Source organism: Sus scrofa, chromosome 17 (genome assembly GCF_054392235.1).
Source record: "Sus scrofa isolate SSC_HxYL_T2T_F1_AM1 chromosome 17, Sscrofa_HxYL_maternal_Yorkshire_Landrace_v2.0, whole genome shotgun sequence".
Classification (NCBI taxonomy): domain Eukaryota; kingdom Metazoa; phylum Chordata; class Mammalia; order Artiodactyla; family Suidae; genus Sus; species Sus scrofa.
The window spans coordinates 22,306,035-22,328,531 of NC_139399.1; the positions used below are offsets into that span (position 1 = coordinate 22,306,035).

Genomic DNA, 22,497 nt, shown 5'->3' on the forward strand with positions numbered 1-22,497 from the left:
GATGCTAAGTATGAATCTGAACCTTACAGAACTCCCCTCCAAGGTCTCTGTCATGAAGATGGACTTGAAAGAGCAGGCAAAGAATATGTAGAGATACTGAAGAGAAACTACATGCTCTGAATAGCAGTGACATTTTTCTGGTTTTACTCCAAGTGTCAGTTATAATGTACGGACTCCTGAGTTTTCTCTTGGAACATGACTATATGTGAAATTCTTCATGATCATTTCTCTTTGCACATACCGGCACAGTCAAGAGACGTCTCCAGAGTTGAAAATAAATACTTTTATGGTTCATGATGCCCTAGTTTGAGACTTGGAAATATCTAGCAGTTTTGTAGTTGACCCTAATTCAGATAGGTGCTAGAGTTGTGGTTGTGTCTGAGATGAGAAAAAGACAGCAGCAGGTGGATTTCCCTCTTCGTGAGGTAATAATCGCACATTTCGTGGTTTAGGCTTCATTCCAACTGAGATTACTGAGAGTGATGCAACCAGTTTTACCGCTACACAACGGAGGTTTATTTCAAGGGGCAAGATTCACTAAAAGTTTAACTGCTTTTAGAGTGTAACTCCCAGCACACCTGAAAAACAAGATCAACCACCACCACTTTTCTAGAGCAGGGGTTGGCAACTTCTGGCAAATAGGGCCAGAGAGAGAGTCAGTGTTTTAGATTTGACAATTTCACCTCTGTTGTATCTAATCATCCCAGTCATTGTGGCCACAAAGCAGCCACAGACGGAGGGTAAATACAGGAGTATAATTGTGTTTCCAGAAAACATTATTTATAGACAATGAAATGTGAATGTCACATAATTTTCATGTGTTGCAAAGTAATATTTTTAAATTACTTTCAACCACTTAAAAACATAAACCATTCTTAGCTTGTAGATCCTACCAGCACAAGCCAGGGATGGAATTTGGCCCCTGGGATGTAGAAAGCCATGGCCTGTCTAGAGAATAACCCTGGGACCGCTCCTCCTTAGCCACCAGCTTTCCAAAACCAGTTGACTGTACTAGCCCTGTGCCAGAAAATATGACAATTAAATCAAAATGTCAACAAATCACCAAAAGCTGACCAAGGTGAGGAAGGATCAGGTCTTCCCCTGGAGGGCCCTCCCCCCCCCCACTGCTCAGCATCTTGGCTCCTCCCTAGAGGAGACTAGAGGGTAAGAGGGTGGGTACTGCACAAATAACTGAGGTGAACAGTCTTAGCCTCTCAGCAAAACCCACAGCCACAGCCACATCCTGCCCACCCAGCCCATCTATCCTAATGTCTGGGGCTCCTCCTGTCTCATCCCTGTGGCAGGACAGCTGTCCACTGGATTCCGTGACTGCTCAGCAGGGTCCTCTCCTGGCTCACACCTGGTTGTGTGGACCCCACCTGCCCTTCCCCACCTCCTCCTCCATGAAACTGCCCTGACAGGGTGTTACCTACATGGAGTCCTCTCCTTGTTTCTTGCTGCTGAACATTTAAGACAGCATTGTTCTGGGCCCATCTATTATGACCCATACTAGTACTCTCATCAGTTTATTATTAGGCACTGGTGTTTTAGGGGTTGGTTCTCTTATGAACTTGTTAAGAAGCTTCCTTTTGGGGAGGTGTACCTGCGGCATATGGAAATTCCTGGGCCAGGGATACAGAGCCTTGGCTACTGGCCTAGCCCATAGCCACAGCAACATTGGATCCAAGCTCCATCTGCAACCTATGCCACAGCCCATGGAAACACCAGATCCTTAATCCCCTGAAAAAGATTTTGGTCTCAGAGTTCCAGCTATGGGGCACTGGGTTAAGGATGTGACTGAAAAACCGAGCACAAGGCAGGGATGCCCACTCTCACCACAGTTATTCAACATCGTATTGGATGTCCTAGCCACAGCAGTCAGACACACAGAAGAAATAAAGGGCACCCAAATTGGAAGAGAAGAGGTAAAACTGTCGCTGTATGCAGATGACATGATAGAATGTATAGAAAACCCTAAGGACTCCATACAAAAACTACTTGACCTGAGCAACGAATTCAGCAATGTAGCAGGATACAAGATGAACATTCAGAAATTGGTTGCATTTCTGTATACTAACGGTGAAATATGAGAAAAGGAATATGAAAATACAATACCTTTTAAAATCGCACCCCCCCAAAAATAACTGTCTATGAGTAAACCTGACCAAGGAAGTGAAAGACTTACATACTGAGAACTATCAAACAGTAATCAATGAAATTAAAGAATATTCAAAGGAAGGGAAAGATATTCGATGCTCCTGGAATGGAAGAACTACTATCGTAAAAATGGCCACACTGCTCAAAGTAATCTGCCAGATGCAATGCAATTCCTATCAAATAACCCATAACATTTTTCACAGAACAAGCAATTCAAACATTTATATGGAACCATAAAGACCCAGAATTGCCAAAGCAATCCTGAGGAACCAAAACCAAGCAGGGGGCATAACTCTCCCAGACTTTAGGCAATATTACAAAGCCACAGTCACCAAGACAGTGTGGTAGTGGTACCAAAACAGACGGACCAATGGAACAGAATAGAGAACCCAGAAATAAACCCAGACACCTACTGTCAATTAATCTCTGACAAAGGAGGCAAGAATATAAAATGGGAAAAAGACAGTTTTTTCAGCAAGGGGTGCTAGGGAAACTGGACAGCCGCATGTAAATCAATGAAACGAGAACACACCCTCACACCATGCACATAAATAAACTCAAATGGCTTAAAGACTTAAACATAAGACAAGACACCACCAAACTCCTGGAAGAGAACATAGGCAAAACATTCTCTGACATCAACCTTACAAATGATTTCTCAGGTCAGTCTCCCAAGGCAACAGAAATAAAAGCAAAAATAAACCAATGGGATCTAATCAAACTAACAAGCTTTTGCAAAGAGAAGGGAACCATTAAAAAAAGGAGGATAACCTATGGAATGGGAGAATATAGTTTCAAACAATGCACCTGACGAGAACTTAATCTCGACTAAAACATACAAATGACTTATACAACTCAGCAGCAAAACAAAAACAAAAACCAACTACCCAATTGAAAAATGGGCAAAACACCTGAATACACATTTTCCAAAAAAGGTATACAGATGGCCAAACAGCACATGAAAAAAAAAAAAAAACAACAAAAAACAAAACTCCACATCACTGTTTATTAGAGAAATGCAAATCAAAACTACCATGAGGTACCACCTCACACCAGTCAGAATGGCCATCATTAATAAGTCCACAAATAACAAATGCTGGAGGAGGTATGGAGAAAAGGGAACCCTGCTACACCCTTGGTGGGAATGTCAATTGGTACAACCACTGCGGAAAACAGTGTGGAGGTACCTTAGGACTACCATATGACCCAGCAATCCCACTCTTGGGCACATATCCAGACAAAACTTTCCTTGAATAAAATACATGCGTCTGTGTGTTCATGGCAGCACTATTTCACAACAGCCAAGACGTGGAAACAACGTAAATGTCTATCGATGGATGAATGGATTAAGGAGAAGTGGCATATACACACAATGGACTATTAGCCACAAAAAAGAACAAAATAATGCCATTTGCAGCACCATGGATGGAACTAGAGACTCTCATTCTAAGTACGTCAGAAAGAGAAAGACAAATACCATATGATATCACTTATATCTAAAACCTAATATATGGCACAAATGAACCTTTCCACAGGAAAGAAACTCATGGACTTGGAGAATAGACTAGTGGTTGCCGAGGGGGGAGGGGGAGGGAGTGGGATGGACTGGGAGTCTGGGATGCAAACCATTCATATTCTTCCAGTTTAAAACCATGGAAACTTTTTTCCGTTTATGTGTATCTTCTTCAGGTTTATCATCCATGTTTTGGTTTCTTTCAGTGTATGGATATTTCACCTACTTGATTTAATTATTAGTAAATGTTCTGTTATTTCTGATGCCATTTTAAATATGATTGCTATTTTTTTACTCCATGAATTTTATTACACTTATAGGTGTACAAAATCATCACGACCCAGTTTTATAGCATTACCGTCCCTAACCCCCAGCCCATCCCCCCACCCCCCAACCTGTCTCCTTTGGAAACCATAATTTTTTCAAAGTGTGTAAGTTTCTGTTCTGCAAAGAAGTTCATTATGTCCTTTTTTTTAGGTTCCACATGTAAGGGATAGCATATGATGTTGGTGTCTCACTGTCTGACTAACCACACCTAGCATGATAATTTCTAGGCCCATCCATGTTGCTGCAAATGCTGTTCTTTCTTTCCTTTTAATGGCTGAGTAATATTTCATGGTGTATATGTACCATGTCTTCTTTATCCACTCCTCTGTTGATGCACATGTAGGTTGTTTCCACGTCTTGGCTATTGTAAGTAGTGCTGCAATCAACACTGGAGTACACGTATCTTTTCGAGTCATGGATTTCTCTAGATCGATGCCCAGGAGTGGGACTGCTGGATCAAATGGACATTCTATTTTGAGTTTTCTGAGGAATCTCCATACTGTTTTCCACAGTGGTTGCACCAACTTACATTCCCACCAACAGTGTAATAGGGTTCCCTTTTTTCCACACCTTCTCCAGCACTTATTGTTTGCAGACTTTGATGATGGTCATTCTGGCTGGTGTAAGGTCATACCTCATTATAGTTTTGATGTGCATTTCTCTAGTAATTAATGATGTTGAACAACTTTTCATGTGTTTTCATGTGGCCATCCGTATCTCTGCTTTGGACCATTGTCTGTTTATATCAGAAGATGCCTATTTTTAGATGGGCTTTTTTTTTTTTTTTTTTTTGGTTTTGAGCTGTAGGAGGTGTTTATAAATTTTCTAAGTTAATCCCTTGTCTGTTGCTTGATTCTGTGCGTTGTCTTTTTGTTTTGTTTCAGGTTTCCTTTGCTGTGCAGAAACATCTAAGTTTAATTAGTTCCCATTTGTTTATTTTTTTTTTCTTATATAATGATTTTTATTTTTTTCCATTAGAGATGGTTTACAGTGTTCTGTCAATTTTCTACTGTACAGCATGGTGACTCAGTTACACATAAATGCATACCTTCCTTTTTCTCACATTATCATGCTCCATCATAAGTGACTAGACATAGTTTTTATTTTGTCATTACTCTAGCAGTTGGATCTGAGAAGATATTGCTGTGGTTTATGTCGGAGAGTGTTTGTCCTATGTTTTCCTCCAAGAGTTTGTAGTATCCGGTCTTATATTTAGATCTTGAATCCACTTTGTGTTTCATTTTTAATGGTGTCAGGAAGTGCTCCAATTTCATTCTTCTATGTGTAGCTGTACAGTTTTTCCAGCAACTCTTGTTGAAGGGTCTGTCTTTTCTCCATTGTATATTCTTGTCTTCTTTGTCATAGATTGTTGACTGTAGGCAACAACCGTGGTTTTCATTCTGCTCTTTCTCAGCCCAGCACTGCCAGAACTGCCTGGCTTCCTGCACTTGGGCTGTTGCTGTGCCAGTCATGTCCCCCTCCTCTCCAGCCATGTGTGCTCTGGCCTGTGTGGCTGCCCCATTAGGGACTTGGTGCTGCAAGAGGGGTCAGAGGAGGCGCGGTGTGGGTGCTATGCCAGCAGCTCCTCCTGCTCCCGAGGTGACTCTTGAGGGACTGAAGCCCATCCAGGAGCTGATGGGGCCTCAGAATGGCCTCAGAATGGAAAAGGGAAGAAAGACTCTGACTCCATGTTGCATCTGTTTCTTTTCCATTAACCTTTGTGTTCTGTTGCTAATGCTACAAGTGTATCAGTAAAAGACTCTTGCCAATAGCCTGAAATATATCCCAGAGCCTTGTTCTCAAGACTCTGACCTGTAGTTTTTTTTTCTTTTTCTCTTCTTTTTTCAAATTGTGATCAACTGTTATTTCCCCAACAGAATTTTTTTTCCTTCTGTACAGCAAGGTGACCCAGTTACACATACATGCATACATTCTTTTTTCTCACATTACCATGCTCCATCATTAAGTGACTAGACATAGGTCCCAGTGCTACACAGCAGGATCTCATTGCTAATCCTTCAAAGTTCTATTCATGTAGAGGTAAATTTGCAAAAGAGGGAGTAACATTTATTCTTTTGGAAGTGTGTAGGCATAGTGTGGCCTGGCCTAATGGACAAAGGATTCCTGCAGCAAGCAGTTTGCAACCAACAACCATACCCTCCCCTTCCCCTCACTTAAGGATGAAAGAAGCCTGAATTCCACCTGGAGGGAAGAGGCTCCTTTGGCTTTTCTGTCCGCTAGCTTTCTGAATAAAAGTGTCATTCCTTGCCCCAACAACTCTCAATGCATTGGCCTGTCAGGGGGCAAAAGGTATGAGCTTGGACTCAGTAACACAAAGGGTGTGATGCTGTCCTCACCACCCTCCTCCACAGTGAGACCAAGGCCCCTAAAACAGAGCTACCTTACTGAGCTGACCATTCTTCTTGGTGCTGAACAGTTTTGTGTGCTGAGGCACAGCTAGGGCAAGCAATACCAAAACATGTGGGTTTGGAGCAGAGAAAGCTTTATTGCAGCATCATACAAGGAGAACGGGGGCCCCTACACCCCAACCCTGAACTCCCCAAAGAGTTTCAGCAAAGTGTTTTCAGGGGCCAGGGGAGAGAGGACCATAGTTAGTTGTTGCAAACTTCTTGGTGCAGGAATTGTTTTAGTAGGTCAAGTCAAGATGATCCTGTAAACCTCCAACAAAAGACATGCTGTCTTCTGTCCTGCAACTTTTTAAATCTCTTCAGGAATAGAAAAATGCTTTACCTGGAATGGCAGGGTCTTGAGAATGGGCTGCCCTGTACACTGCAGGTTATAGGCAACATTCTTAACTGGAAGCAAAAGCAATAGAATACAAAGGTCAGCAGGGATGTCATGCCAGGTTCCCTTCAGAGGAGGCACCAGCTGCATCGGGTCTGCCGCCTGCCTGCTAATGAGGGTAAATTGGTTATGAAGGAAGGCAGTATAGAACTCAATTGTATGAAACGCTTTTGTTAATAAAATGCTCAGCTTCTTCCACTGCTTCAGAAAATCTCATGTAATGCTTCTGTGTAGATGGTTTATTTTTTTTAACAGTGAGATAATAGATTGATTTATTTGTATTTCCACAATATGTTATTTTTTCTACTGTGTAGGTTATTTTTGAATGAAAATCTATAATAAAAAGAACACTCTAGGTGGAGGCACTTGCAATATAGTTTGAAGTATCCCCAGGCATTTCAGAATGAAGTGGATAAATATAATTAGATGTTTCCAAAAGCCGGCCCTCATTTCTAGAATGGAAACAAAGTTCCAGAGTTACAATTCAAGAATTCCATATTGTTTTCCTTGTTTCTAATTCTAGAAAGTCATGATCAGAATCCCAGGGTGAAAACCGGCCTAGCCCCTCTCTTATTCCTTTCTTCAAGCAGCTTTTTGGGGTTTTTTTTGTTGTTGTTTTTGCCACTAAAATTTTCACATGACATTATAACAGAACCACTTTCTTCATTTTATGTATTTAAGATTCTATGTTGAAAAATTATTACCATGGAACAAACCTTACAATTTTAGTTTCATAGAAGTATAAGAATGGAAAGCTCATTTTAAGGAAAAATCCATTGATGCCTTTTTCCTACTCCTTGCCACTTATTACATAGTTGGCAAATCCCAAATTCTAGCCACCCCTCCAAACCACATTTCTTTGTGAGCATCTGCATATAGACATATGTAATTAAATGGTTTTTCCTCAGGCAGTCTGCTTGTATCTAATTTGCAGACTTCCAATCACTGAAACTAAGAGGGTAGAGGAAAAGTTTTTCCCCAACAATACCAAGAGCTAAAATTCTCTCTTCCCTCGTCTTTCTGTCCTCTCCCCGTACTTGGCCAAACTCCAGCTCACAAGACATCGATTATCATTCCTCCCCTCTTACCTCACCCAGGCACCTTTGTGCTGCTGAAGAAAACCAGGCATCCGCCCAATGAGCCTACCATTTTATCTGCATTTTCTTTCTTCAGATGACGACTTAAAATCTCCTCTCTCTGTGAACGTCTCATGCTGTTTCTCCCCGCTGAATTGTACCAATCTTATTTCCCATGACAAGCTTCTAGAAAGATTTGTTTCTTTTCTCTTTGACAGTCTCCACCACTTCCAGGATGTCTTTTCCTTCCCCCATTCCTTTGAATGGACACCAGAGTCCCTGATGATTCCAACTGATAAATAAAGGTGCCACCTTTCCAGTCTTTGTCTAGCTGAATTTCTCATCCCTCTTGGCATTCATTACAATGAACCGGCCTGACACTCTCTCCTTTTGGCTAGGCTGGGATTTTATTTTCTTTTTTAAAAGGATTTAACAATAATATAATTTTGTTCTCTCTTTTGAAATTCATGTTTTGGGCAAAACCATGGTATGTGAAAATTCCTGGGCCAGGGATTGAACCTGGGCCACAGCTGCAACTCAAGCCGATGCAGTGACAATGGTGGACCCTTCACCTGCTGGACCACAAGGAAACTCCTAGGCTGGGCTTCTGATATTTTTTAATTTTATTCTGAAATGTACACACAGAGATAAAAGCTGTAATTATGTAAATCATGAAATCATGTAGCTTTAGGGAAATCAGAACGATCTGGCTTTGGCTTTTCAAATCTTGTATTAAGGCTTTCCCTAGGACCATCATTAAAGAAAATATGCAGAGAGAGCAAAGACCTGGAAAAGTTTATTAGAGAACATTCAACTTCCTACTTAACCTCTGCAAAAGTAAAAATGTTTCTATGTATTTGACTCTAAATGAACTCCATAGAAAATACAGGAGTTCCCACTGTGGTGTAGTGGGTAGAGGAATCTGAATGATGCAACTGTGGCTCCAGTTGGAGCCCTAAAGAGAAAAAAAAGGCAAAAACCTATACAGAATTATCAAGGCAATTGACAGTGATGGTTAGAAGGATGCCATGGCTGGAACAAGCTTTATCCTGGAAAGTGTGGTGAGTAGGGTGAGTAGGTCAGTGGGGTCCAGGAAGAGAGATGGGATTCTTTGCTCAGCGCTGAATGTTGAGAGAGGCTGTGTGCTCCCCAAACACCAGCCTGGTCAGGAGTGATCCATCTAGGGCCCAGGAAAATAGACCCACTTACTTCCCTGGCCCAAGTCCCTCCCCTGCCCCTCCTGCCAATGCTCTGCCCCAGCCACCCAGGCAGAGGAGGCTGTGGTCCACCCTCCCCATGCCACACTGGAGTCCAGGAAGAGAGCTGGCTTGGTGAGCCTGGTGGTGGGGAGAGAAGCATGGAGCCAAGGGCTGGGGCTGCCCTTTCTGGGCCTCACTACCCTTTGCCCAGACTAGTGAGCCCTGGGCAGACACCACTGCTATCAAAAACAGAAATAACCATCTTTGTGTAACATTATGGATTGGAGGACTAGGAAGTGGGGGGATTTGGTATCATTAGCAGAAGTGAACATAAAGCACATGATGTTTGTTGGCTGCAGCATTACTGTGTGTGCTCCCGTGTGTGTTGTGTGCACGTGCCACATGCATGCATGAACACATGCAAGCAAGGGAGGGACCCTATAACCATCATCTGACCCAAGAGGGAAAATGTGATGCAGGAATTAACACAAAGGTTTCATGCAGGAGAAAAATCACCTAAATCATCTTATACATTCATCTATCACCTTTTCAATTATTAAGAAATATTTTCTGAGAACTTCCAATATTTCAGAACTTGGAATATTCTCAGGATTAAACTGTAACTAATACTATGCCTTTCTCTTCATAGAACACTATTGTATTGCTTAACAAAGCAATAAAAATTACCTGCAAAAATAAAATTTCCAATATTAAAAAGAAAAAACACATGATTATATATTGTATAAGTATAAAATATCACTACTCGTGTACAACAAAAAGTGGCACTTCATAAAATCAAAGTGACATTTAAAACACTGTCAATTCTGGAGCTCCTGTTGAGGCTCAGCAAGTTAAGGACCTGGTACTGTCTCTCTGAGGAGGCAAGTTGGATCCCTGGCCTCACTCAGTGTGTTAAGGTGCCAGCCTTACTAAAAGCTGCAGCAGTTGAGGTTGCAGATGTGTCTCAGAACTGGCCTTGCAGTGGATGTGGCAGCTGCAGCTCTGATTTGACCCCTAGTCTGGGAACTTCCATATGCCACAGGTGGGGCCATAAAACAATATTATCTATTCTGGATCCTCATATATAATTCTAGAAAGACTGGTTATTAAATAAAGTATTTTACAAAATTCCAAATTTTGAAAAGTTGTTCCGCATGCACTGGGGAGCAAAGCTGCATTTCCTTTCTTAAGACGTAGGTTTGCTATTCACTACATTCTGAAATAAGTGTACATACTTCTTACACTTCCCTTCATCAATCATTTTTTTTGAGAATCAACAGGTTACCATTTGAAAGGATCCCTATTTTGGGCTCCTCATTTCCTTCTAAAATGTTTTTTAATAATCCAAAACAAAGTAACACAATCTGAAAGAATTATAATCATGAAAAAAAAATTATAATCATGAAAACTAGCATCTCCCAATGCATTATACACTATATACAAAACTGATAAACTTGAACTTAAATGTATTCATAAATACAAAGGAAAAATTAAACATGCACTTGTCCATGTATGATTATCATGCAATAATGACACTTTATAAAAACACGGTATGCCATACGCAAGAGTACTTGGAAGGTGCACAAACCTGCTTTTATATTTGATAATAGAAAATGAAGTAATAAGGGTTTTTATTGTCAGACATCTCAGTTCCATATGAAAATCACATAGTCATTCCTTCGTCAAGGTGATCATTCGTCTAGTTTGTTTTACTCCGAGTGTAAATTGTAATGCATTAACTCCTGAGAGTTTCCTATTGGAAAAGGACTATTTATGAAATTCTTCATGATCAATTAACTTTGCACATACTGCCAGTCAAGAGACATCTCCAAATTGAGAGTAAATACTTTTGGAGAGGCGCATCGAGATGGAGGAGTAAGACGTCATGCTCAACTTCTCCCACAAACACATCAAAAAAACACACTGCATGTAAAATGATTCACACAAAACATCAATTGAATGCTGGCAAAAGAAACCTCCAAAAAGGGAAGAAACTCTTGGAGTTCCCGTCGTGGCTCAGTGGTTAATGAATCCAACTAGGAACCACGAGGTTGTGGGTTTGATCCCCAGCCTCACTCAGTGGGTTAAGGATCCGGCATTGCTGTAAGCTGTGGTGTAGGTCGCAGATTCGGCTCAGATCCAGTGTTGCTGTGGCTCTGGCATAGGCAGGTGGCTACAGCTCCAAATAGACCCCTAGCCTGGGAATGTTCATATGCCAGGGGTGCAGCCCTGGGAAAAGGCAAAAAAAAAAAAGACAGAAAAAAAGAAAAAAGAAAAGAAATAATCTCTTGACGTAATTGGGAGAACAAAAGAAAAAGAGAGAGAGAGAGAAAAGGAATCAGGACAGGTTTAGCATTCCTGAGAGGGACCTACAAAGGAGAAAAGGAACACAACACACACCCTGGCAAGCCACCTAACTGACCAGGAGATCAGCTGTGACAAAGCAACCTCAAAGTCACCAAGAAAAGCACAGCAACTGGACTGAGGAGGGCAAAGTAGAGTGAGAGCTGCACAAATCATCTGCACCACCGCCCCAGACACCATAGCCTGAGAGGCTTGGGTGGGGCTGTGGGCTGAGACTTAGGCTCTGGAGGTAAGTCCCGGGGGATGACTAGGGTTGACAGTGTGGGGACAGCCTAAGGGGCTAAAGAACACTGTGCCATGTGTGGGGGAGGGGTGTGCTACGGGCTGGAGAGTGGAACACCACAGCAGAGAGAACCCGGGAGAAGGTCTGGGTCCGCCAGAGAACCCAGGAGCCACTGTTGGGGAGGGCAAGAGGAGGAGGGGCGGACTGCCATAGGAATCTCCCTGCACATCTGTCTGCGGGCTTTCAGAGGGTGGGGAGCCACTGGTGCATGCTGTGGGTGGCGAGAAGCCACCTGTTTGAGCTACAGGAGCCTGGGCACTTCTTGTGCAGGCTATGGATGGCCGGGCACCTTTGTGTGGGCCAAGAGCAGTGGGGGGCTAAGTGCAGTGTGGTGCTTCTTGTGTGATCTACAGGTGTCAGGGAAAGACCATGGTGGTCTTCTCAGAGGCCAGAGGGAGGCGTGGCCTGCCACCACTGGGGGCCTGTGAGTGGGCTCCACCTGTGGCCCCAGTCACCTTAGGTGTTGGCAAAAAAAAAAAAAAAAAAAAGAGGGCACTGTAACCAAGCATCAAACATTATTTCTTTCAACCCCCGGGCACAAACCCACCCTGCAGCTGACGCTGCCAAACTCTTGGCAACACCCAGATGCTTGATCACTGTCCCTTCCCAAGACCCTACAACTAGGTGGGCTCAGCAGGATGGGGTGATTCTTGCATGGTCTGCAAGTGGTGAGGGGAAACCACCACAGTTACCTCTGACTCCAGAGGTGAGCATGGCCCACAGCCACTGGGGATCCCTGAACAAGAACCACTTGCAGCCCCAATCACCTCAGAGGGCACCACACAGGAGGACATTGTGACGGAACACCACCTATTGTTGCTCTCACTCCTCTGAGAGCACACCTGCCCTGCTGCTGTCACTGCCAAAGCTCTGGGCAGTGATCACTGTCCCTTCCCTGGAACCTACAACTAGGAGCAGCTGCTGCAGCACCTCCTATGGGGGCTAAACAGGATGAGCTGCTTCTTGCATGATCTACATGTTCTACAGATGGTGAGAGATGTTGCATCTGCAGAGATGCAAACTGAGCTAAAGCAGAATAAATAATGCAGAGGAATGAATTAGACTCATGTCAATTGCCCAATCAGGACAGCAGACAGAAAACCAAATGAGAAAACATGAAAGCAATGTAAGAGATCCATGGGATAATATAAAGAAGGCCAATCTATGAATAATAGGAATTCCAGAAGGAAAAGAAAAATACAAGGGGATTGAAAATATATGGGATGAAATTATGTCTGAACACTTTCCAAATCTAAAGGAAACTGATATCAAGATACAGGAAGCACAGACGGCCCCAAACAAGTTGGACACAAATAGGCCCACCACAAGACATAGTATAATAAAAAATGACAAAAGTTAAAGAAAAAGAGAGGATTCTAAAGGCAGCAGGAGAAAAACAAAGCATTAATTATAAGGGAACCCCCATAAGGCCATACAGAAACATTCCAGGCCAGAAGGGAGTGGATTAGCAATAAGATCCTGCAGTGTAGCACAGAGAACTATGTCTAGACACTTATGATGGAGCATGATAATGTGAGATAAAAGAATTATGTACATGTATGTGTAACTGGGTCACCATGATGTACAGTAGAAAAACAATAATGTATTGGGGAAATAAAAAATAAAATAAAAATAAAAATAAATAAGTTAAAAATAAATAAATAAAATAAAAGGGGAAATAAAGAATTTCTCCAACAAACCAAAGCTAAAAAATACAGCCATACTAAACCCATTTTAAAAGAAATACTGAAAGGGCTTCTCTAAATAAAAAAAGAAGTAAGAAGAAATTGGATGGAGGAAACCACCATTGGAAAGCAATCACTTAAATATGGCAGCATACAGATCTAAAAGAGGAAAAAACAGACAAAAAAACTTCTGTAAAAGCGATGATAAACACAAGGAACAGCAAAAGGACAAACATGAAAATGTTAAAAAAGGACTTCAAAGTCATAGAATGTAGGGAAGGAAAGCAAGAAAATATAGACTCCCTTTTTGAATAATGTGTTGGAGCCTATATGACTATCAGGCTAAAGCAAGCAGAGACAGGAAGGGGTTAACATACTTGAAAATCAGGGCAACCACAAATCCAAACCAAACATCCCATTCACAAAAACTAAACAGAAAAGTACTCCAGCATAAAATAAATGGCACTCGTCTAACTAAAAAAAGAAAGGAAGGCGAAACATAGACTCAACTGGAGAACAAGGTTTAAAATGACAATGAAAGCATATCTATCGATAATTACCTTAAATGTCAATGGACTGAATGCTCCAATCAAAAGACAAACAGAGTGGCCGATTGGATAAAAAAGGAAAACCTACAATCTGCTGTCTACAAGAGATTCATCCTAGGGCAAAGGACACACAGACTGAAAGTGAGGGGATGAGAAAATATTGTTCATGCCAGTGGACAAGACAGGAAAGCAGGAGTTGCAATACTCCTATCAGACAAAATAGACCTTAAAATGAAGGCTATAAAGAAAGAAAAAATGGACACTATTTAATGGTAAAAGGATTCATTCAAGAAGAGGATATTGCAATCGTCCATATATGGCCCCCTAAAATAGAAGCACCCAGATACCTCCAACAAATACTAACAGACAAAAAAGGAGAAAGTGATGGGAATACAATCATAGTAGGAGACATTAACACCCCGCTCATATCAATGGACACATCCTCTAGACGGAAAATCAATAAGGCAACAGGGAACCTAAATGACACACGAGAAGAGTTAGACTTAATTGACATTTTCAGGACATCATATCCAAAAATATCAGAATATGAATTCTTCTCAAGTGCACATAGAAATACTCAAAGACTGATCTCATACTGGGGCGCAAAGCTAACCACAACAAATTTAAGAGAACAGAAATTATTTCAAGTAATTTCTCTGACCACAATGGCATGAAACTAGAAATCAACCACGGGAAAAGAAATGAGAAAAAGCACACTACATGGAGACTAAACAACATGCTACCAGAAAACAAATGGGTCAATGAGGAAATCAAGAAAGAAATTAAAAAATGCCTCAAGACAAATGATAATGAAGACACAACCACTCAAAATCTATGGCCTGCTGCAAAAGCAGTGCTCAGAGGGAAATTCACAGCAATACAGGCCTTCCTCAAAAAGGAAGAAAAATCTCAAATAAACAACTTCACCCACCACCTAAATGAATTAGAAAAAGAAGAACAAACAAAACCTAATCAGCGGAAGGAAGGAAATCATAAAGATCGAAGAGGAAATGTATAAAATAGAGATTCAAGAAACAAGAGAAAAAAAGCAATTACCCAAGAGCTGGTTCTTTGAAAAGATAAACAAAATTGACAATCTTCTGGCTAGACTCACCAAGAAGAGGAGAGAAAAAACCCAAATAAACAAAACAAGAAATGAAAAACAAGACATCACAATGGATAATACAGAAACACACACACACACACAAAGGGAGAAAATACTATGAACAATAGTATGCCGACAAATTTGAGAACCTAGAAGAAATGGACAACTTTCTACAGACTTACGGCCTGCCAACACTGATTCAAGAAGAAATAGATTAACTGAACAGACTGATCACTAGAAATGAAATTGAATAGGTCATAAAAACACTCCCTACAAAATAATGTCCAGGAACAGATGACTTCACAGGTGAATTCTACCAAACATACAAAGAGGAACTTTTAGACATCCTCCTTAAACTTTTTCAAAAGGTTGAAGAACGAACATTCCCAAAGACATTATATGATGCCACCATCATCCTATTTCCAAAAAAACCAGACCAAGATACCACCAAAAAAGAAAACTATAGGCCAATATCACTGATGAATATAGATGCAAAAATTCTCAACAAAATTTTAGCCAACCGAATCCAACAAGATATAAAAAAAGATCATACACCACGACCAGAGGGATTCATCCCAGGTTCACAAGAATGGTTTGACATCTGCAAATCAATCAATGTCATACACCACAGTAACAAAAAAAAAGTCAAAAACCACGTGATCATCTCAGTAGATGCAGAGAAAGCATTTGACAAAGTCCAACATCCACTCATGACCAAAACTCTTACCAAGGTGGGTATAGAGGGAACATACCTTAACATAATCAAAGCCATTTATGACAAACCCACAGCAAATATAACACTCAATGGAGAAAAGCTGAAAGCCTTCCCACAAAAAGCAGGAACAAGACAAGGATGTGCACCCTCACCACTGTTATTCAACATAGTATTGGATGTCCTAGCTACAGCCATCAGACAAACAAAAGAAATAAAAGGCATCCAAATAGGAAGAGAAGAGGAAAAACTGTCACTGGATGCAGAGGACATGATACTCTATTTGGAAAACCTCAAGGCCTCAACCCCAAAATTACTTAAACTGATCAACAAATTCAGCAAAGTAGCAGGATATAAGATTAACATTCAGAAACCCGTCACATTTCTGTATGCTAACAATGAAATACTAGAAAAGGAATACAAAAATACAACACCTTTTAAAATTGCACCCCCCAAAATCAAATACCTGGGAATACACCTGACCAAGGAGGTGAAAGACTTACATACTGAGAACTATAAAACATTAATCAAGGAAATCAAAGAGGATACAAAGAAATGGAAAGATATCCAATGCTCCTGGGTTGGAAAAATTGATATTTTACAAATGGCCATACTACCCAAAGCAATCCACAGATTCAATGCAATTCCTATCAAAGAACCCATGACATTTTTCACAGAACTAGAACAAACAATCCAAAAATCTATACAGAACCACAAAAGACCCAGAATGGCCAAAGCAATCCTGAGGAACCAAAACCAAGCAGGAGGCATCACTCTCCCAGACTTCCGGAAATATTACAAAGCCACAGTCTTCAAGACAGTGTGGTACTGGTACCAAAACAGATAGACCAATGGAACAGAATAGAGAACCGAGAAATAAACCCAGACACCTTTGGTCAAGCAATCTTTGATAAAGAGGGCAAGAACATAAAATGGGAAAAAGAAAGTGTATTCAGCAAGAATTCCTGGGAAACCTGGACAGCGGCACGTAAATCAGTGAAATGAGAAAACACCCTCACAGCATGCACAAAAATAAACTCCAAGTGGCTGAAAGACCTAAATATAAGACAAGACACCACCAAACTCCTGGAAGAGAAGATAGGCAAAACATTCTCTGACATCAACCTTACAAATGATTTCTCAGGTCAGTCTCCCAAAGCAACAGAAATAAAAGCAAAAGTAAACCAATGGGACCTAATCAAACGGACAAGCTTTTGCACAGCAAAGAAAACCAAAAAGACAGCAAAAAGACAACTTACAGAATGGGAGAAAATAGTGTCAAATGATGCAACTGACAAGGGCTTAATCTCTAAAATATACAAATTATACAACTGATCAGCCAAAAAGCAAACAACCCAGTGGAAAAATGGGCAAAAGCCCTGCATAGATACTTCTACAACGAAAACATACAGATGGTCAAGTGCAAGAAAAAATGCTCAACATCCCTGATTATTAGAGAAATGAAAATCAAAACTATTACGAGGTACCACCTCACACCAGTCAGAATGGCCATCGTTACTAAATCCACAAACAACAAATGCTGGAGGAGGTATGGAGAAAAGGAAACCCTCCTGCACTGTTGGTGCAAATGGAAGCTGGTACAACCACTAGGGAGAACAGTATGGAAGTGCCTTAGATAATTATACATAGAACCTCCATATGATGCAGCACTCCCACTCTTGGGCATCTATCTGGACAAAACTTTCCTTAAAAAAGAGCATGCACCCTCATGTTCATTGTAGCACTATTCACAATAGCCAAGACATGGAAAGAACCCAAACGGCCATCAACAGTCAACTGGATTAGGAAGACATGGTATATATCCACAATGGAATACTACTGTGCCATAAAAAGGAACAAAATAATGCCATTTTCAGCAACATGGATGGAACTAGAAAGTCTCATCCTCAGTGAAGTAAGTCAGAAAGAGAAAGACAAACACCATATGATATCACTTATACCTGGAATCTATTATATGGCACAAAGAAACCTTTCCACAGAAAAGAAAATCATGGACTTGGAGAACAGACCAGTGGTGGCCAGGGGGGTGGGGGAGGGATTTGGATGATCTGGGATTCTGGGGTTAATAGATGTAGACTATTGCCTTTGGAATGGATAGGCAATGAGATACTGCTGCAGAGCACTAGGAACTATGTCTAATCGCTTGTGACGAATCTATACATGTATGTGTAACTGGGTCACCATGCTGTACGGTAGAAAACTGACAAAACACTGTAACCAGCTATAACGGAAAAAATAAAAATCATTATAATAAAAAAGAAAACAGAAGAAAACCTTAAAGGGCTAAGGTTAGACAAAGAGTTCCTAGATGACACCAAAAGGAAAAAATTATAAATTAGAACTTCGCAAAATTTAAAACTTTTGCTCTACAAAAGCCCATGTGATAAAGGTGAAAAGACAGTTATAGTCCAGGAGAAAACACTTATAAACCACTCACCTGCCAAAGGACTAGTCTCCATATAAATGACTCAAAACTCAACAGTGAAAAAAAACAAAAAACAAAAAAACCGGAGTTCCCGTCGTGGCGCAGCGGTTAAGGAGTCCGACTAGGAACAATGAGGTTGCTGGTTTGGTCCCTGCCCTTGCTCAGTGGGTTAACGATCCGGCGTTGCCGTGAGCTGTGGTGTAGGTTGCAGATGCGGCTCGGATCCTGCGTTGCTGTGGCTCTGGCGTAGGCCGGTGGCTACAGCTCCGATTCAACCCCTAGCCTGGGAACCTCCATATGCCGCGGGAGCGGCCCAAGAAATACCAACAACAACAACAACAACAAAAAAAAAAAAACCAATTCCTATTAGAAAATGGTCAAAAGGGAGTTCCTGTTGTGGCTCAGCAGAAAGGAATCTGACTAGTATCCATGGGGAAGCGGGTATGATCCCTGTCCTCATTGCCATGAGCTGTGATGTAGCTTGCAGATGCGGCTCAGATCTGGCATTGCTGTGGCTGTGGTGTACGCCAACGGCTACAGCTCTGATTCGACCCCTAGCCTGGGAACCTCCATATGCTGCGAGTGAGGCCCTAAAAAGACAAAAATTAAAAATAAAAAAAAGAAAAGAAAATGGACAAAAGACAGGTCAATGAAAAAGATATAGAGATGGCAAATAAGTACATGAAAAGATGTCCAGCATCATTAGCCAGTAGGAACGCCTTAAAACCACAATGAGATAATCACTATACCCGGGCAAGAATGGCTAAAATAAAAACTAGAAACACTGCCATGTTCTGGCAAGGATGTAGAGACTCTGGATCACTCAACAGACTGTTGAGAATGTAAAATGATAAGGCACTCTCAAAAGTTTGGCACATTCTTAGAAAACTGAAACATGACGACCATACAGCCCAGTGACTGCACTCCTGGGCATCTGTCCCAGAGAAATAAAAAATTGCATTCACCAAAAATCCTGTACACCCATGTTTATGGCAGCCTTATTCATAACAGCCAAAACAACCCAGATACCCTTCAACAGGTGAATGATTAAACAAACTGTGGTACATCCATACCATGGGTTAACTACCAAGAAATACAAAGCAATGAATTTTGATACACACAATGACAACCATGAAGCTCCAGAGAATTACATGAGTGAAAGAAAACCATTTGCAAAGGTTACATATTCTGTTATTCCATTTATATAACATTCTTGAAGTGACAAAGTTACAGAAATGAAGAACCCATTCGTGGCTGTCACGGGTTATAAAAAAGGCATGGTGATGAATGAGTGTGGCTACGGCTGCAAAAGGGCATCCTTGTAGTGAGGGAAATTCCATGTTCTGCATCAATGACAATATCATGGCTCTGGTGTATCACAGTTTTCTAGAATGTTATCATTGAGGGAGAATGGGTAAGAGGGACATGGAATCTCTGTATTATTCCTTACTACTACAAAGAAATCTAAGAAACATCTCAAAATAAAAATTTTAATTCAAGATCATTTGCTTAAAGAACAAAAAAAATGGACTACTTAAAATGGTCACATAAAAGAATCTTTCTAACAATAGATTTCAAGATAACAGTTTATCAACTGACAGTTTAAATTAATCTTTAGCTGAATTTTACTTCCTTAAGAAATACAAACCATTTGAGAAATACCAGATGTCACCAGGTTGAAGGCATACACACATCTCAGAAATTCATTCATAAATTCATCCACCAAAATCAATGAACAAAATAAAATATAAAAATGCAGCACAAATATATAAAATCACATTATACTCTATTCTCTACCTCATAAAAACACCTTTTTAACAACACACCAAGCTTCACCTGCAACATTATACATGACTTTCAAAAGAGTTTTACTTCTATGCTTTTATCCGTTCCTTAATCTGAAATGTTTTCCTCTACTACTTTGACAAATTTCTTTTCATCTTTTAAGACTGGGCCTGCTTTGAGAAGACTTCCTTGATTATGGCTGTCTTTTCCCAGATAAATAAGTCTCTCTTTCTCTGAAGCTAACTTAGTACCTTATAGATTTTTCTAGTGAATCTTAACATCTGAACTGGAAATTGTTTCTTTACATGTCTATTATCTTTGCTTCTGGACTGTAGAGGACAAGCTCTTTTTGGTGGTTGTTGTTTTTGTTTTGTTTTTTGCCCAAACCCACAGCATATGGAAGTTCCTGAGCCAAGGGTCAAGTCTGAGCCATAGCTGTGACCTACCCCACAGCTGCAGCAACGCCAGATCCTGTAACCCACTGTGCCACTGGGCCAAGGACTGAACTTGCAGCTCCAAAGAGACCCAGGCCTCTGCACTGTGCCACAGGGGGAACTCCAGGACAAGCTCTTAAAATCATCTTTGTATACACAGCCTTTATGTATTTTACTCAATAATTATTTACTGTGTTCCTGCTCAGTATTAGGCACTGGAGTTTAAAGAAGAATGAAAAGGAATTCCCCGTTGGCCTACTGGTTAAGGACTTAGCACTGTCACTGCTGTGGCTCTGGTGCTACCAGAAGGGTGTCATGGACAGAACCTGGAGCAATGGAAAGCGGAGACATAAAAATTTGTGCACAGAAAAGAAACCCTAAACAAAATGAAAAGACAACCCACAGAATAGAGGAAAATATTTGCAAATGAAGTGACTGACAAAGGATTAATTTCCAAAATATATAAACAACTGAAGGTCAATTTCACAAAAGTAATCAACCCCATCAAAAAACGGGCTACAGAAGTAAAAAGACAATAAAAGAAGACCTACAGATGGCAAAAAAAAAAAAAAAAAGCCACACATGAAAAAGTGTTCAACATCACTAACTATTACAGAAATGAAAACCAAAACTACTATGAGGTACCATTTTACAACAGCCAGAATGGCCATCATCAAAAAGTCTACAAATGATGGAGTTCCCGTCGTGGCGCAGTGGTTAACAAATCCGACTAGGAACCATGAGGTTGCGGGTTTGGTCCCTGCCCTTGCTCAGTGGGTTAACGATCTGGTGTTGCCGTGAGCTGTGGTGTAGGTTGCAGACGCGGCTCGGATCCTGCGTTGCTGTGGCTCTGGCGTAGGCCGGTGGCTACAGCTCCGATTCTACCTCCATATGCCGCAGGAGTGGCCCGAAGAAATAGCAGAAAGACAAAAAAAAAATAAAAATAAAAATAAAAATAAAAAGTCTACAAATGATGAATGCTGGAAAGGGTGTGGAGGAAAGGGAACCCTCTTAAACTGTTGTTGGGAATGTAAAGTGGTGAAACCACTATGGAAAACATTATGGAGCTTCCTCAAAAAACTAGAAATAATCATATGATCCAGCAATCCCTCTCCTGGGCATCTATCTGAAGAAAATCACAACTCAGATAGATACAAGTACCACAATGTTCATTCCAGCATGATTATACAATAGCCAAGACATGGAAGGAACCTAAATGTCCACTGAGAGAGAGTGGATAAAGAGGATGTACATATATATACAATGGAATATTACTCAGCCATAAAAATGAATGAAATAATGGAAATATCAGCAACATGGATGGACCTAGAAATTACCATACTAAGTGAACTTTGTCAGACAGTGAGATGCAAACATTACTGCAATTACTTATATGTGGAATCTAAAGAAAAACAAGGCCCACTGAAGCTACTTGTGAAATGGTCTCACAGATGTTCAAAAACTTATGGTTGCCATGGAGACAGGCTGGTGGGATAGGGAAAGACTAGGGTTTTGGGATGGAAATGTTCTAAAGTTAGGTTGTGATGACAGTTATATAACTATAAATATAATAAAATTCACTTAATTAAAACAAAACAAAACAACCCCCACATACATATTTCTTTTTTTTTTTTTTGTCTTTGTTGTTGTTGTTGTTGTTGCTATTTCTTGGGCCACTCCCGCGGCATATGGAGGTTCCCAGGCTAGGGGTTGAATCGGAGCTGTAGCCACCAGCCTATGCCAGAGCCACAGCAACGCGGGATCCGAGCCGCGTCTGCAACCTACCCCACAGCTCACGGCAACGCCGGATCGTTAACCCACTGAGCAAGGGCAGGGACCGAACCCGCAACCTCATGGTTCCTAGTCGGATTCGTTAACCACTGCGCCACGACGGGAACTCCTACATACATATTTCTGAACGACCAATGGGTCAAAAAAGAAATAAAAAATACCTTAGGAATTCCCGCTGTGGTGCAGTGCGCTAATGATCTGGTTTGTCTTTGTGGTATTGCCGGTATGATCCTGCATCAGCTCACTAGGTTTAGGGTCCATTGTTGC

At 41.0% G+C, this 22,497-nt stretch overlaps 2 protein-coding genes across 2 annotated transcripts in view; one reads left to right on the plus strand and one right to left on the minus strand.

Moving 5' to 3' along the window:
* LOC100155289 (uncharacterized) overlaps nt 1-291 on the plus strand; it is an 89,564-nt gene extending 89,273 nt beyond the window's left edge. The window contains exon 38 of the mRNA XM_085004476.1: nt 2-291. The gene's annotated coding sequence lies outside the window, so the exon portion shown is untranslated. The remainder of the gene's footprint in view (nt 1) is intronic.
* The window catches only part of LOC146395173 (uncharacterized), a 53,822-nt gene that overhangs the window by 7,272 nt on the left and 24,053 nt on the right, over nt 1-22,497 (minus strand). Inside the window, exon 5 of the mRNA XM_085004477.1 lies at nt 6,749-6,813. Within this exon, the coding sequence (XP_084860603.1) occupies nt 6,749-6,813 (65 nt within the window). The remainder of the gene's footprint in view (nt 1-6,748; nt 6,814-22,497) is intronic.